Genomic DNA, 17,683 nt, shown 5'->3' on the forward strand with positions numbered 1-17,683 from the left:
ATTTGATGAATTAGATTGCCAACAAGTAAAAATTACTTCAGTATTACCCCTTTGCCACTATGTTCAGAACTAGCAAGCTAGCAAGAAAGCTTTTGATAAATCTAGCTTCCGTACTCTGTATGCTGACAAACTTATAACATCTATTAGACTTGGCAGCTTCTAAGACAGAAAGGACAGAGGTAGATTGAAGGGAGTTTGGGTATACTCCAATTTGAAGGACTTTTAATGGGGTCAGGAAACTTACAGAAAAAAAAAACAATGACCACACTCTTGCACAAACCAACACACACACACACACACACACACACACACACACACACACACACAAAGAGCAAAATACCAATAGTTTGTTGGTTAGAAAAACAAAGTATTACTTTGAAGAGAAGTGAATAAATTTTCATATATATTGAAAGATTCAGTCAAGTTGATATTAGTGAGATACATATTATCAACAATTACATTAAGGGACAAAGTTTAGCATGATTGCAGACCAGTTCTTCTACCTCATAAAAACACTCTTAAATTATGAAGATAAAGAAAATGTGGGATTGGAATGAGAGGAAGGTTGCAGGCTAAATATTGAAATGGGACTCGTTCTTTCAGAGAATCATCAGCAATTCTTCCTGGCTCCATCCTCTCAATTGGCAGCGTCCTTCTCTTCACAAATAAAACTAGCTCATAAGAAAAGCTCTGATTGAGGGATGGGCAGATAGTACATCGGATAAGGAACTTGCATGCGGCTAACCTGGGTTTGATCTCCAGTATCCCTGAGCACAGCTAGGAGTGATTCCTTAGTGAATAGCGAGGTGTAACCCATGAACATCTTTGTGTGACCCCAAAGCAAACTGAAACAAACCCCAAAAAGGTCTGATCAAGTTCATTTCCATTATTCTACTTATTTAAAAAATATTTAAGATTATATAGCATTGTGGGATCTCAAACATCCTCAAACTAGAGAAATCCTTGAGGAAGCAGGACTCTCCTCTCTGGCCTTCTCTCTCCTAGTCATTCAGGACTTCAAGAAAAGGCAACTGCTGCTTTCAGTCCTCCCAGTCTCTCTCAAACCAATAACATGAACCTGTCTCTATTTTTCCAAGTTCTTTTTGTTTTTCAGTTTTGCTTTATCTACTTTTGTGCTAAATGTAAGCTTAAAATCAAAAGAAAGATAAGAAGTGTTCAAGTCAGGCCAGCCACATGTGCTAGGTGAGAAGGAAGCTCAGATAGAGAAGAGAGCACCAAATAAAGGGTGTTGTGAAGACCCTCCCAGGGTGGGAGAGACATGCTAAAAGTAGTCTATAGACCAAACATGATTGCCACTCAATGCCTCTCTGGCAAAACACAGTACCCAAAAGAAGAGAGAGAGAACAAGGGGGAATGCCCTGCCACAGCGGCAGGGTGGGATGGGGTGGGGGGGGATGGGGGGTGGGAGGGATACTAGGATCCGTGGTGGGGGAGGATGGGCACTGGTGGAGGGATGGGTACTTGATCATTGTATAACTGAAACCCAAGCACAAAAATTTATAAGTCTATAAGTGTACTTCATTGTGTTTCACTAATAAAAAAAAGATAAAAAAAAAAGAAGTGTTCAAGTCAGATTTCTCTAGTGTAAAAGTGAAATTCGGACCTGCTATAACATTATTTAGAAAAAAAATTCTTTTTTATGTTTTATTATCTGAATAGAATTTCTGAATTAGTTTTCCAGCCTCATAATCAATTTCTCAAAAATGTACATGCCATTTGGAATTTATCGTTTAACCAGTATTTGATAATTCTATGTGAAGTACTTTGAAAATAAATTTAACAACATCTAAGACATTCTCCCTACTATCCAGTACCTTACAATTTAAAGGGGAGAGGGGACCAGGAGTGGGGGGTACAGTAATTCACATTTTTTAAAACTATAGAAATAAATATAAAACAAAATATGATGACTATAATAAATAGAGTACAAAGTATGTGTGGAATTCAGCATATGGAGGAACTCCTTTATGGTTAAAGTAATACAGAAGTTCTACGTGGAAGACAATTTTTAAGCAAGTGGTCCTAAAATGATTAAATTAATAGAGAGCTTATCATGGTTTCTTAAAAACTTTTAGGAAAAACACCTTTGTTCTCTAGTAAAGGACTTAGAATTATGCAATTGTACATGTGGTTGTTGAAAATGCCTTTATGGCACAGTTCCTTTTACTCTATGCCAAAGAATAATTGCCATTGCTTTTAGCCCTTTGTGTTCCCCCATAATTCAGTCAGCTGAAAATTTTATCAAATGTGTCATAAAATTGCTTATGCTGGCACTAATCTAACTTTTCCCACAAATTGGTCAGTTGGATAGGCTTTGAGTACTCTCAGAAACCCATCAGCACCTTAAGGGTTTATTTCTAGTCAATGGTAAACATGTTTCCTGGCTTTACATCTACCCTGGATAAACTACTTATTCTTTGAGTCAAACTGGATTTCATTTCCAACACTAAATTCCTGGGCAAAGTTAATACAGAAAATGGAAAATATTAGCATATGCAGCATATAGAAATTCTCCTTGTCTACATATTCCAGGGGTTACATTCACAGAAAACCTCTGAGATTCTATTAATGCATCGATTAATAAAACATCAGTGAGCAGGTTGCCTGCAGAAAGAGCTACACATGCTTGTTTATAGTTGACACATCACTCATCATCCCTGAATGGAGAACTTTGACTGCAGAGCTGCAATTCTCTAGCTGCATATGAATGTCACTGCAGTAGGGAGCCTGTTTATCTGGGGAATGTGCTGTTGGCTGATTTATAATGAAAGGAACCTGAAAAAAACTCTGTTGGTGCTCTTCCCATAATCCTGATAAGCTGTTACATATAGATAAACAGTTGCATTGAATTTAGCATGTTGCTCTATTTTTCAGTTACATTTTAATTTTCTCCTCTCTCAGTTTCTTAGGGTTTCATTTTAAATGATGTTAAATATTTTAAAATTATTCATGACCCCCAGTCTTAATCATAAATTCTGCTCTTTGAAAAAGGTAAATAAAAAAATATTGACAGTATATTTTTAAATTACTACAATTAATTTTTAATTTATACTTCTCTAAGACTGCATTGTTATTGAATATGCCCTTTAAAGGATTTAGCAGAAAATATTCTATATAACATTTTATCAAATTATTTTTAATATCTGTATATCTAATTTCCAAATGTACATACATGGTATGTAGTGGATTGCTTTCTAAATCAAACAATTAGTAACAATCAGAATGGTAAGTGAAATATGTTGTATATTTAAAATTTTTAACAACATTGAATATAATTGATAAAATAAGAGGTGAGTCCTTCCTTACTAAACATTTGGTTTAGTAAATAGTAAATAGCTAAACATGTAGAATTGTATTTGGCAGCATTGATAATGTATATCAATTTACAGTTCAAGTTTATATCTTCAGTATTCATCTTAAGGCCAGTACAAAATAAGTTTTTAATAACAATTTGATGAGTGTATGCATCTCTAAAACTTTGAAATAGCATAATATCCATGTTTTTAGTTAAGCATTCTCCTACTTCAAAGCATAAGAAGCAAATGTATGTCAATGTTTCCACATGTAAAATCCATGCTTCTCCTACAGATAAAAATATAAAGCCAGGATTTTCTCCTGTATATACAGAAAGTTATTCTTGTAGATCTACATATTGGCAATTCTATCAGCAAAGAATGTCATATGGCAAGAACACTTGAGTCAGAAGTGAAATGAAACACTTCATTAATATAATTATTTTAAAATTCATTTCTCTATTTTAATACCCCTTTTCCAAGCCACAAATAAAATATTTAAAAGTTATTTGTAAACAAAACTGTGAATGTTTATATTACTTATAAAAACATTTTAGGATGCAGACAGTATGCCAGGTTATCATTATACAAAATAAAATTTGAAAAAGCCCCTATTCATGAAGCATAGAGACTAATATATCCTTTTATTTTCAGTGTAATATGCAGTCCTCTTTGACTAAAAGCATTTTCCCAGGAGAGAAGTATGCATTATATAACCTGTAGGGTCCTCTGTACCCCATGAGTAGTCAAACTTTCTTTAAATTCAACTGACAGCTACATTTTTTATAGATGTATAGTAAGACTGTCAGTGACATTCTTTTAGTTAACAATTCTCTTTTATGAGACACATAAAACAATTATTTTATAGAGAAATTTTTGCTTATCATTAGTGATAATAATCACACTAGTTTTGCCTTCCATAGTAGTTTTGCTTCAAAGAGAATTTCATATAGAGATGAAAGAAAGAGAGACAAGATATTTATATAATACAAAAAGTCTATTACTGTATCAGACTTATAAATAAATAACATTAGACTTTTTGGTGCCCTCTGGCAGGTCTCCCAGAGATTCTCTGGTTAACACTGAGCATTACAATAATTTTTGTCATTATTGCCAAAGTTCATACCTAAATAAACAAGCAAAATACAGATATTTTGTATGTCTTTTAAAAAGCAGACTATCCTTTATTCCATGTGAAATAAAACAGAAAGTATGTGAAAATTTGGATCTTAAAGGGCACTGCTAACATTAAGAGGGAAACATCCAAAACGTTGAACTAAGTACCAAATTAATTCCTCTCTTAGTTTCTTGTTGAATATTGTATTTTTTCAGATATTAAAAATCCAAATTTATTATATTCCTTTGACTTACAGGCAAGGAGACATATTTATAGATTGACAGGAAGTAGGCTGTGTGAACAGCTATTAAGATCACAAATTAGAGCATTTCGAACACCAAATTGTCAGCATTAGCTAATTCACCTAAGAGAGTACAGATAGCATGACTTTCAGACTTCACCACTGAATCCAGAATCAGTCAAGAGAGTTCCCTCCTTCATAAAACCCCACCAATAAACAATCAGGCAGAAAAGCAGGAGAGAAGACACATTCACCATACCCACTAGAATATGTGATTGTTCCTTGTCAGTTGTAGGACCCAGGGGTTCCCCGTTATCATTTCTCTTAACTGACTAAAAATAACATGCTCACACCATATAATGGTAAAGGGAACAGGTAAGCACAGTGAGTGTGCAGACCAGCTTGTGTCCTAGTACTAGGGAACAAGGGTCCAAGTAGTACAGCAATAGGTCCACTTGATACCTGCAAGTGGACAGCTCTGTGTCTGCGCTTGGGAAAACTTTCTAGCAAAGTCCACATTCTAGTGTCAAGAACATGATCCTCACAGCAAGAAGGCTTTGGCCTGATCCATAAAAGAGGCAGATGTTCTAGCTAGTGATGTTAAAAGATATGAAACTATTCTAAGTGACAATCTACATGCAAACCCCAGGACTAACAGGAGCTTCATACCCGCAGTGAGTGGAGACTGCAGAGCAGGCACAGTGCTGGGATGGTGTGGAGGGGAAACGGGGAGGTGGGAGGAAGAATTCCATCAATTATAAAATTTGAGATGTAGTCAGAAATAAAGCATGAGAAAAGAAGCCTAGGAAGTTTTAATAGGTTAAAAAAATCATACTGATTTTAATTAAACTCACGTAAAATTAAGACTATAGTGGGATTATTAGATTTAAAAACTAATTGATCAGTAACAGCCTTCTCCAGAGTCATTTTACTAGAGCAGAGAAGAAAGAATTTTGGTTGTTGCCTGCTAACTCAGCTAAGATAAAGGGAAGTGGGGAAGAACCACAGACAATTCTTTCAAAAGTTAACCTGTGAATGGGAGGAAGAAGTTGTGGTAGAAATGCAGAAACAATGGCAGAGATACATTGTGTTTTGTTTGATTCCAAATCAAAAAGGAAGAACTTTTTAGATGCAATTGAAAAGGAGGAAACAAAGTCCAAGTTACTTCTCTACCAATAGCAAACTAAATATCTCAGTAGAGAGTACTAAACTTAATATTAGGAAAATCAAAGTGTGACCACTACGGCAATTCTAAGAATACTTTTTCAGCTCTCTTTATGTTTAGTCCTCATTGTCCTTTTCAGAAAGACAGATCACTAAGATGGGCATCAAAGTGTGTGTGTAAGATCTGGATGGGAATAGTTGTTGGGGAATTCCTGGGTTAATAGTACAGTATGTCTTTAGTAAATGGTCATTTTAGTCATTATTCTATTTAAGTTCTGACTAAGGTCCAGCAATGCAATCACTACTGATTTCTTTACCAGTTTTGTTCATTTTACTAGTATGGATAATTTTTATCTCTTTAGGAATTTGGTGACAGACTCTGTTAGTCTGTTCTTCCCAGATTTGAAGGACAGGCCAAAGACCCAGTTCGGAAATGAAAGAGGAGGACTAGTGGGCAACGTTGGCTCCATCCATTGATATCTCCCAGAGGTACAGAAACAGGATTCATGAAGATGTTGACGAGACTCCAAGTTCTTACTTTAGCTTTGTTTTCAAAAGGATTTTTACTTTGTTTGGGGGACCATAACTTTCTGAGGAGGGAAATCAAAATAGAAGGTGACCTTGTTTTAGGAGGCCTATTTCCTATTAATGAAAAAGGCACTGGAACTGAAGAATGTGGGCGAATCAATGAAGATCGAGGAATCCAACGCCTGGAGGCTATGTTGTTTGCTATTGATGAAATTAACAAAGACAATTATTTGCTACCAGGAGTGAAATTGGGTGTTCACATTTTGGATACGTGCTCAAGGGATACTTATGCATTAGAGCAATCACTGGAATTTGTCAGGGCATCTTTGACTAAAGTGGATGAAGCAGAGTATATGTGTCCTGATGGATCCTATGCCATTCAAGAAAATATCCCGCTGCTTATTGCAGGGGTTATTGGTGGTTCCTACAGCAGTGTTTCCATACAGGTAAGATCTCACTGCACTGTTATTAAAACACCGTGTCTCTTTGCTTTTGTGTCTTGTGTGAACAAATGGAAAATATCTAAATTACTTTATTAATGAATGACATTAAAAACATAATTCTTCATTTATGTATTTCATAAAATAAACTTGCAGACAACATTTTTCTAGCAATAAAATTGTTAAGAATATCAGGTAACCATTACCTCAAAATTCTGTAACTAAAATCAATATTACAAAGCCTTACAAATCTAAAGATCATCTAGAGTAAGCTGGTCAAAGCTGGGTTCAACAAGGTATTGTTCTGTTCTAGGTTATTGCTTAGTTTCCATCAGGTATGTTCCTCTCACAGTTATGGGAAAGGTGCAAGAGAATAAAAAATTAATTGCATATGCTCCTTCCAAGCTTCTTTTTGCATCACACATGCTATCATCTTATTCTCAAAACAATCCACAAGTCTGAGCCAGGAGTCAAAAGAATGGATAAAAATCATGTTCTGTCCTTAAGACAAGAATTTCAAACTTGGAGCACAAAGAATGTGGGTTTAATAATAAAGAAAAAAATTTTGAAGCCATCCATAAGAATGGACAATATCCTCACTTTATACCAGTATTTTGTTTTGTTCAGAGACAAATTATAAATAATTTCTCATGGTTTGAATGGAAGTCATATAATTACTTTTTTTTAAAAAAAGAAGGAAAAATTAAGTATACAGCTTAAACTAGTTAAAAACTGATCATTGGGTTATAAAACTTGGTTATTGAACAAAATAGCTTGTTGAAATTTTTTCAATATACACTTACTAGGATTTTAGATTTAGAAAAAGCTGAGAAATCATCTCATTCAAACACTTTTTTTTATTTTCTAAGCCCTAGAAAAATTACTTTCATGAAACTCCTATAGATAGGTAGCATAAGAACTAGAATGAACTGAAAGTTTTATATTCATATGTACTTTCAATATTACATATGACATACATATGTGGCTTGAAGACCTGTTTTTTTTAGTGAAAGCACTAATGTCAGAGTTAAAAAGGTCCATAATTATAAAAGTCATATACTTTGCCTCTTACCAAATTACTATAATTAAATCCTGACACACTAAAGGCATTGTGTTTGTACCTTCGTGTACAAAGGTATTGTACTTGTATTGTGTTTATATGTCAGAAACATTTTGCATTGGAATAACCTTAGTTCTATATCCCAGATTTCTGTCATTTTAAATTCTACAACAAATTCTGTGCTATTCTAAATAAGCTATTTCAAATCTTTTTCCTTCTTCAGAGCACAGACTCATATTATGAGTAATTAGGATAATTAGTTTTTTCATAAACACCCTTTGACTTCATTAGATAAATAGAAAATATTGCACATCTCAAATCATATCATGTTAATTTTAACACTTTTTTCTATACTTGGATCATGAGCGATGGAATTTGCCATTTGAGAAGGGAGAATTAAAAAATATGTCAGTCATATTTCAGTACAAACTTCAGCAGATGAGTGCCACACATTTTATAAATATTTTTATTAAACCCAACAGTACCACTCATATGAGATTACAAATGTGCCTTCCTGATTTTAGTTTCTCCCATTTCAGTAAAATCCATTCTATTGCTATCACTGTGTGGTTTTCATAGTCCAGTGCTTAGCCCAGTGATGCCCAAGGACCATGTGGTGTGGAGATAGAACTTAGTGTCTTACACATGAGTTAGCTTCCCAGCCACAGGAAGCCTCTTTTCTATTACTGAAGAAACTGGCTTATCATTTCATCTATCTAGTTCTTATCACTATGAATTCCCAAATGTTGACATATTTTTCAAAGCACATAAAAGTTTGGAATTTAAAGAAAAAAATCCAAGTTATTATTTTGTACTAGTAAAAGTAAAAATTTTGACATCAGAAGGATAGGATTTGAAAAAGTCTTAGCTACTTCAATACCATGAGCAAATACAAAAAAAAATAATAAAGATAGGATATGAATTCCAACTTTGTCATTTATTAATTTACCTATGAAAAACTTACATAGTGATCTTAGATAAAATAAACAAAACCAATCAACAAACAAAAAAAAAACCCAAGAGAAATAGTTTTTACTTCACAAAGTTGCTAAGAAGATAGACTGAGACTACATATAGGACATGCCTCACTCAAGAGCCAATATTTAATCAATGGTAAATATTAGATTTCTACAATGACAAGTAATGTCAGTTGAAGAGCCGCATATAAATCCAGCTCAGGGGGGTCAAGGAGATTTCCCACAGGGCTGCACATACACAGAGAATCAGATTTGATCCCTGATACTGTATGGCCTCCTGAGTACTTGCCAGTATTCTGGCCCCCAGGAGAGGCCCTATACCCCACCCCCATCCCACAAACAATAAACAACAAAACCTTCTCAGGAGCTTTCTGCAGCTCCATGAAGTTACTGTTGGTTTTCTACATGCTTCATTAGCAAGCTAGTCTATATAAAGCTCCTTCTATGTGTAAAAATCTGACTGCGGGCTTTAATATTATGAAATAAGAAGGGCCACAGTTCAGAACTAGAATGTGGGATTCACAAGGAAAGACATGAAATTTAAAAAGGTTTTAAGGATGACTGAGAATGAATGTTGCAGTAGAAATAAGGCTTATTGGCTATGGTATTAACCAGGTCCAGAATCTGAGGAGGCAGCGCAAAAGTTTGTGGCAGAAGTTCATGAGCAATGGGTCTCCAAGGAAAGAATAAATGGGTGATCCAGAAAGAAAGGGACAGTGAGGGAACCTCATTTCTTCAGATATGATATCCTGACTGCTCATATTCTGTTTAGGCCCCTCTCTGGTCCAGGGTAAGGTAAATTTGGAAGCAGAGCAACCTATATGGCAAGGCCTATACACTGACCTTCAGACAGATAGTCAAGGACCACTTTGGCCAAAGGATTTTGCTTTGAGCTCTGCATTATGAATTTTAAAAGGGTCTTAGGGAGCACTTATAGAGCTGAGCATTTCATTGTTATGCTTTTGAATCAGGTTTTCAATAAGAATTCTAAAAAGTGTAGTCAATAGCGATCCAAAGCAATAAATGCCAGGAGTGAATTCAAGGTATTTTTTGTACACTAAAGAGGAAACATTTTCAGAGAGGTTTATTCTGTTCTCCTCACACTCACCTGCTGCTGCTCCCAGGTTTATTTGGATCTTCGACCCTGGTGTCTGGTAACCGTGGTGACAGAGTATGACTGGGAGCTACAAAGAATCCCACAGACCAGTCAACACTGCATCCATTTTTAACAATTTTTAACTTCTTCAGTGTTTACTGAAAAGGGTCTTTGCTTAAATTGAACAGAGAGAAAAATTAACTTTTTTCATTCTGTAGAAGAAATGTTCTAGCAAAGATCCACCCCTCAATTTCAATTTATTTTTTTCATTTAATTGTTCCAGTCTTGAAAGAGAGCACATAGTTTTCTATCACAAAGTTGCTTGTAGAAATAGAAAAGTTTTGACAATGACAATATTTGGGTATTTTCTTTTGTGCTTGGGTCAATGTAGAAATTACAATTTTCTCCATTTAGACCTTGATTGTCTTATTGGCAGAACTTTTGCAGGAAGTCCTTTCTCCTAAGCTTTATTTTTTTGTTTGCAAATGTTTGCAGATAGTGAAAACTGCATGAAAGAAGAAATTCCTAATGATTTGCTGAGTATAGCTATTATGGCCATTGGTGAAGACCTGAATAATTATTTTTTCAACACTCTTACTAACACAAACTACTCTATGGTCATACATTTTATAAAGCATTATGATTAATTTTTATTTGTTTGTTTTGAGACCACAGCAGGCAGTGCTCAGTGCTTACTACTGGCCCTGTGCTCAGGCTGTCGTGGGAGTAGTGGGGAATCCAGAGAATCCAACAAGAGTTGGTCATGGACAAGGCAAATGCCTTAATCCTTGTACTATCTGTCTATCTTCAGTATTGATTTTTCAAATTGGTAATCAAAGATGGCATAAAAAATCACTATTAGTAACTATATCTAGTGTCTATACTCCTTTAGTGAACAAGTTCTTTGTCAAGAATTCCTTATTCTGCTCCTTTCTATTGGTTTGCAATCCTCCTACTTCAGAAAAAATTATTTATTCAAGAAGAGAATCAGGTAGACTGAATTTAGCTACACAATTGTCTACACTGTTCTTATTTTGAGGTACTATTTATGCTCAAGATTTTTTCAAGTAAATTTCAGGTAGATTCTAAGTTGTCTACTAAAAAATGTCTCTTCAAATGTTCTAAAACTGTTCCCTCACTTTTCAGAAGAGGCATCATTTATTCAGTCTCTTTTTGTCTAGTTGGAACACTTTTTAAGGTGAAATTTGACAACTATAAATTGACTCAGAAACATCAGGGACTTGGTTTAGATGGTATCTTAAAATTGAAGACAGACATGGCAGAAAAACATCTTGAAAGGACTTTGTTACACCTTCCCATTCCTGTATGGTCAGATCCTTGAACCTTTAATAATATTCAACTCTCAGATACTCTCTAACCTTGGGCAATGGTAATTTTAATGTTCAGCATGACACAGATTTGGAATGCCAGGCATTGTTCACATAATATCAGAAAATAATTTCTTAAACTATATCTCTCACAGTAAGTTTCAGAGATTTTTATCTTGTTTAGGCAGTGGAAAGATTACATAAAATGCCACTCTCCTTTTCCTTCTCCACTAAATTCTTCAATGCAGAAGTGGATCGCCACTGGTCAATGTGGATCACTACTGTGCACTGCCCTCCCTCAATGTTTCTTTCCTCCTTTATAATTTGATGTGTTGAGAAAGAGTCAGAAAGCTAGTTGAGAAATTTGGGAGTATAGACTCTTCATGTTGTTAGCTCTCTCTAAGCATCAGATAAATGCTGAATGGAAACTCGAAACTTTTTTCTGGATAAATAAATTGAATCTAAAACATGCTTTCTCAACCTTGGCAGAATTGGATAGCTAATTCTGTCTTGTGGAGAGCTACTCTGCATTGTAGGATGTTTAACATCATAGAGAGCATCTGTCCATTAGGTGTCCAAAGCTATGGCATTCATAAATATTTTCATACATTGTCAAATCACAAAATAACTCTCTCTACATTGACAGTCACTAATCAGAGGAACTTAGAACCAGCATAATAGAAAATTCTTAGAAATGAAACAATATGAAGTCGGGGGATAAAAGAAGTACATCCTCTAACATGATATATTCAAGCAAAATTTAACTTAATTTTGAGGAGATTTAAGTAATATTTTAGTATATGAACTATATGACATTTAAGGGCATTTGTCAACTTTCTAAGCATATGTAGCTCTCAAATATGAATCACATCAAGTACTAGTCTCTTTTGTATCAGAATCACTTTAAAAGAAAGTAGACAACCATATTTCACTTGATTGTATTTTTAAAATTTTTGTAAATCTCAATTACTTGCATATTACAATTAGGGTATTCATAATTTTTTCATCAGAACATAAGAGTTTATTAAGCATGTTTATTTTTAGTGCAGCAAGCACATTATTAGGTAGAGTCCTAATGATGTGTAGCAGAGAAAATGTAAATTAAATATTTTAAGTAGTAGACATCTTGTGAGTCCCTGAGGCATGAATGAGAAGATTGAGAATTATCATACATAAAACACCCACAACCTGAATCTTAGTGAACGTAGTACTAAGAGAACAGAGAGAATAAGAGAATTAATTCTAACAGAACAAAAAAGAATGGAGTTGTGCAGATATGTATAAAAAATAAACATGCCTTTAAAATTTCCCATTGTCTACAAAATGGTATCTGCACATTCTTTCATAAAAGAGAGAACATAACGTTTCCTTCACCTATAATACAACATTCTTTAGCTGTTTGTAAGCTTTGCCAAATCCTCCTATATTCGGTTATCTGCTGATATTAATCCTTTTTGAGAAAACTCTCCTTTGCTCTTACTACATAAACATACACCTTCATTCTTATTAAATATAAATGATCATCTAATTATTTGTCAAATGTAAGTTCCTTGAGTTTAGAATCCATTTGTTTTTATTTTCATATACTCACCTAGAATGAGACCCCTACCATTTTGAAATTAACTGCTATTGTAAATCATGATACCTCAATAAAACATTTCTGATTTAAAAATCGGTCATGGTCACGGTCACGGTCCTCCCATTGTTCATCGATTTGCTCGAGTGGACCCAGTAGCGTCTCCATTGGAGACTTTGTTGTTACTGTGTTTGGCATATTGAATACGTCACGGGGAACTTGCCAGGCCCTGCCGTGAGGGCGAGACACTCTCTGTAGCTTGCCGAGCTCTCCGAGAGGGGCGGAGGAATCGAACTCGGGTCGGCCACGTTGGCCGCTTGTAAGGAAAATGCCCTACTGCTGTGCTATCGCTCCAACCCCTGATTTAAAAAATAAAGATTTTAAAGGAAAGATATGAGGGAAGAAAAGAGAGAGATGTACGTTGTCAGGAGAGAACACAGGCTACTCAAGAGTGGAAATAGGCAAGCAAAGAAATTGAAAGAGACAAGTGAGGCATGTGTTCAAGGAAGAACACAGGCATGAAAAGCAATCCTGAAAATAAATATTTTCTAAATTAACTGAAAGAGTAAATAGCATGGTAATATACCACAGGGTCAGAAAACATGAAAATCCCTAAATGGTTCTTAGATTAGAGGTCAGTACCATAGCCTCCCTCTTCTACAACTGTCTGGATGCTCATAAATAATAAATCAGCAATTTTCTTTAATGGAAAATTGGGTTCAACATAACAGAAATATGATGTAGGAGGGTGATCTGTGGGACAAAATTCCCCAGCCTCCCCATCTCTTCAGTCTACAGGTATACCCCAAAATGCTTTGATTAGAGAGAAACTCTCAGGATTTTACTCCATCTGTCCTGACATTAGCCCAGGAAAAATTACCCAAGTCAACACATTTGGGGACCCACAGCCATTCTGGAAAAGGCTAGCGTCCCAGTCTTAGCTCTATGCCCTCTCTCCAAATAAAGAATAAGCCCACTGTCAACCATTTACAAAATACTTTGCTTGAAGCTAAGACAAAAAAAATACATAAATATCATTATAGTTTTTTTAGAAAAAATAGCATTAGCAATCCATTTTCTAGTATGATTTGGTTTTTACGTTTCTAGAAATAAAGATTGTAGTTGCATTCAATGAAGTTAATATTAAAATACAATAATGGATACATTGAAACTGTAAATTTTTAGTGTCACTTAGGGAAAAATTTTCAGTGTAATAATTTAAAAACTCTTGGTAGCACTGTAGCACTGTCCTCCCGTTGTTCATAGATTTGCTTGATCAGGCACCAGTAACGTCTCCATTGTGAGACTTGTTACTCTTTTTGGCATATCAAATACACCGCGGGGAGCTTGCCAGGCTCTGCCATGTGGGCTCTCCGAGAGGGGCGGAGGAATCAACCCAGGGTTGGCCGCATGTAAGGCAAATGCCCTACCCACTTGGTAAAAACCAAAAAAAGATTATTTAACCCCATTGTCTCTTTCCTCATGTCAAAGGTTTAATAAAACATCTCTCACTGGGTTACTGTGTGAGTTAAGAAAATGTGTTAAACACAGCAAAAAATAGTGCCTCATACATATTAGGCATTCAACATTTTAGAATTTATTATAATCTATCTGTGAGCTTTTTATTATTGTCATCAATGTTTGTTTTCTCTTTTTTTAAAAAAAAGAAATTTAATATCTCCTATCCTGGAGGAACAGTTCAGAAAGGAATTGAGACTCATACAAACCAAAGACTAGGTCCAGGTTTTTATCTCTTCACAAGTAGCTGAATCAACATTAGAATCCATATAGCTTGCCTTTTTCTCTGCTATCCTGATCACCTCTTCACATTGTCTAAGCTTTAGAAAAAACTGACTCAAAACTTATCTCAGATAGAATCTTTTTTATTTATTTCCTCCCAGACTTTTCATTCCAAAGCAATTGCACCAAGCTGATTGTTTTTGAAACTTCCCTGCATTGTTCCCGCTTCCCCTCCTCCTAGAAAGGGCAACACTATTCAAGGACACCATCACAGGAAAGAAGACAACAGCAATTTTTAAAATACTTGTTAACATAGTTTCATTGTAGAAATTTCTCACCAGAGATAATTACAGGGATACACTATTTTTTTCCCTTTGCTCTGGAGTTAATTTATTCCTTAATTAATTCCCTTTCTGTCATGCATTTATTTGAAAACTGCTCTTGTGAAAAACAAGACACTGCCATCAGAACCACGGTCCACAAAACAAGTGAGGATTATTTATTTATTTATTTATTTATTTATTTTTGCTTTTTGGGTCACACCCATAGATGCTCAGGGAATGCTCCTGGCTTTGCACTCAGGAACTAGCCCTGGTGGTGTTTGGGGGAGCATACAAGATACAAACCCTGGTCAGCCGCATGCAACGCAAACGCTGTCCTACCCGCTGTGCTATCACTCCAGCCCCACAAAACAGAAGAGTGATCCATCACTGATAACCAGCTTCTAGTGCATGCCAATGGTGGAGGTCAGGAGACGAAATGCAAGAATTAAAGACTTTCTTGAGATACCAACATGTGTGTTGTATTGTGATTACAGAGTAATGGGCAAGTTAATTAAAATAAGACTTCTGACACTTTCCAATCAAACTAACATGGGATTTTGCTTTAACACACAGATCTCTTAGAAATTATCATTAATTTGTGCCTTTTAAAATGGATCAATATATACAAAGCTCAGTGTTTCAGTAAGGAAAGAGCCAACTCTTGGCAATTTATAATAATGAAAGCTTATTGATTTAATGTAGTGAAAATGCTTTTATTGGTCTGAAAAATGCAGTCAAATACTTACAAAGTATTTTTCCAATTAGTGGACTTTGAGGAGTAAAAAATAGTGCTTTAAAAATACCTGCAGTAAAACTCTAAGCAAACATTGACACTTCAGATGATTGAATTTGTGTTTTGTGGTTATTTCTGACATTACCACCTGATAAATTATGAAAATTCCTCTGTTACAAGGGATAAAGTCTTGATTGTTGTAAGCTAGTTGATATTATATTCTATCAGTAGAAACTGCAGCACACGGGCAAAAACTATAAAAGCAACAGCTTCAAAATTATATTCCAAATTTAGACCAGATATCCTTGCCATGTGATCAGAATGACAAAGTATCTTGCCATCACTTAATAGGGTTGAATGTGCAGGGCCAGCATCTCAGGAACTCATTGGTTCCTTCCAGGCACTGTGCCTCCAAATTGAGTAACTGCCACCAGGTTCACAATGAGTCCTCCCTGAATACAAATCAGACAATTAAATTAGTCCATGGTGGAAAACAGATATGACTGAACATATGATTTTACAATTTCAGAATTTTCCTTTAAAAATAACTGTCCATCAAAATTAAAAAATATCTATATACATTAGACATATTACCTGTCACTACAGAGTAGCTGTAAGAAAAATTATTTATGCAGATTAAAAGAGACACAATAAATACAGGCCTTCATCTTTCCTTTCTTCTGCCTAAAAACTTTCATTTACCTTTCAGTTGAGTAAGCCTACACTTAAATATATAATGTAGTTGGAATGTTATCTCAACCTGGGACCTTGTCATAATTCACATAAGAATAATAAAATACTCTCTAACCTCTGTTTTTATAGATCCTGGGCTGTGTTTATTTGTCTCTTATCAGTTTCTACAATGGGGATAGATTGCTAATTTTGAAACAGCTACATTTGAAATAGTTCATTTAGGGACCAGAGAGAATAGAGCAGTTAGGGTGCTTGGCTTGGAGGCTGCCAACCCTAATTTGATCTTCAGCTCTCTATGTGGTCCCAGAACCCTGCCAGGAGCAATCCCTGAGTACATAGCCAGAAATAAATACTCAGCACAGCTGGGTGCGCCCCCTACCTAAAATATACTTCATATAATTATATTGGTCTAAGAATGAATGATTGTGGGTTAAACATGCTCATTATCTCTGTTAATTCTTCAGCATGTACTAAGTGCTAACCAATGAATTAAGAACTACCAATAGGTTATCATTCAATCCTTATATTACGTTATAAGCTAAGGACTATTATTATTTTCTTTCACAGAAGAGGAAATAAAGTTTAATGACTGAAAATTAAAAACTTATCTAAGCTCACATAGAGAAAGGGCTACATTCCAATACTTGTCTAATTCCAACTGTGTATATCAAACCACTCTACTATTTGCTTTGGTATATGATGGCTCTATTGAAGCAATGAATCATTAACAGGGAAAGCCATGAATGACATAGGTTGGCACACCAAAAACAATAAATTCATTCTTCAGTGAAGATGCATTTCTCTATACTAAATTACTAACATGGAATTTCAGAACAAAATAAAAAAATATTTTTAAAAGCTCTGATAGCACAGCGGTAGGGCGTTCGCCTTACAAGCGGCCAACATGGCCGACCCGAGTTCGATTCCTCCGCCCCTCTTGGAGAGCCCGGCAAGCTACCGAGAGTATTCGATATGCCAAACACAGTAACAACAAAGTCTCCAATGGAGACGTTACTGGGCCCGCTCGAGCAAATCGACGATCAATGGGAGGGCCTTTACCTTTACCTTTTAAAAGCATTAGATTACAGCTCTCAGATCTCTTTAGGCATGCCCAAAAGCTCTTGCTTTTGAATAACAACCATCAGTGATGGGAATGCTTTTTTAATTGCAAAGGCTATATTTGTCATTTTATTGCTGTACAAGTGATATTAAGCATCAAAATAAACTATGGATACTTCAATGAGAGACTGTTAAATTCTCAACAGGTTTTGTAAAAATCAACACTAATGTTACTGAAGAATTTTTTCTAATATGTCTAGGACAAGTCTACCTGGAAATTATGCTTTTGTAGGT

General features: G+C 35.3%; 1 protein-coding gene across 1 annotated transcript in view; it reads left to right on the forward strand.

Annotated features, from left to right (window-relative positions):
* The window catches only part of GRM3 (glutamate metabotropic receptor 3), a 242,985-nt gene that overhangs the window by 130,415 nt on the left and 94,887 nt on the right, over window positions 1–17,683 (forward strand). Inside the window, exon 2 of the mRNA XM_056118109.1 lies at window positions 6,199–6,810. Within this exon, the coding sequence (XP_055974084.1) occupies window positions 6,343–6,810 (468 nt within the window). The 5' untranslated portion in view covers window positions 6,199–6,342. The remainder of the gene's footprint in view (window positions 1–6,198; window positions 6,811–17,683) is intronic.

The sequence above is a fragment of the Sorex fumeus genome, unplaced genomic scaffold (genome assembly GCF_029834395.1).
Source record: "Sorex fumeus unplaced genomic scaffold, SorFum_2.1 ptg000037l, whole genome shotgun sequence".
Lineage (NCBI taxonomy): Eukaryota > Metazoa > Chordata > Mammalia > Eulipotyphla > Soricidae > Sorex > Sorex fumeus.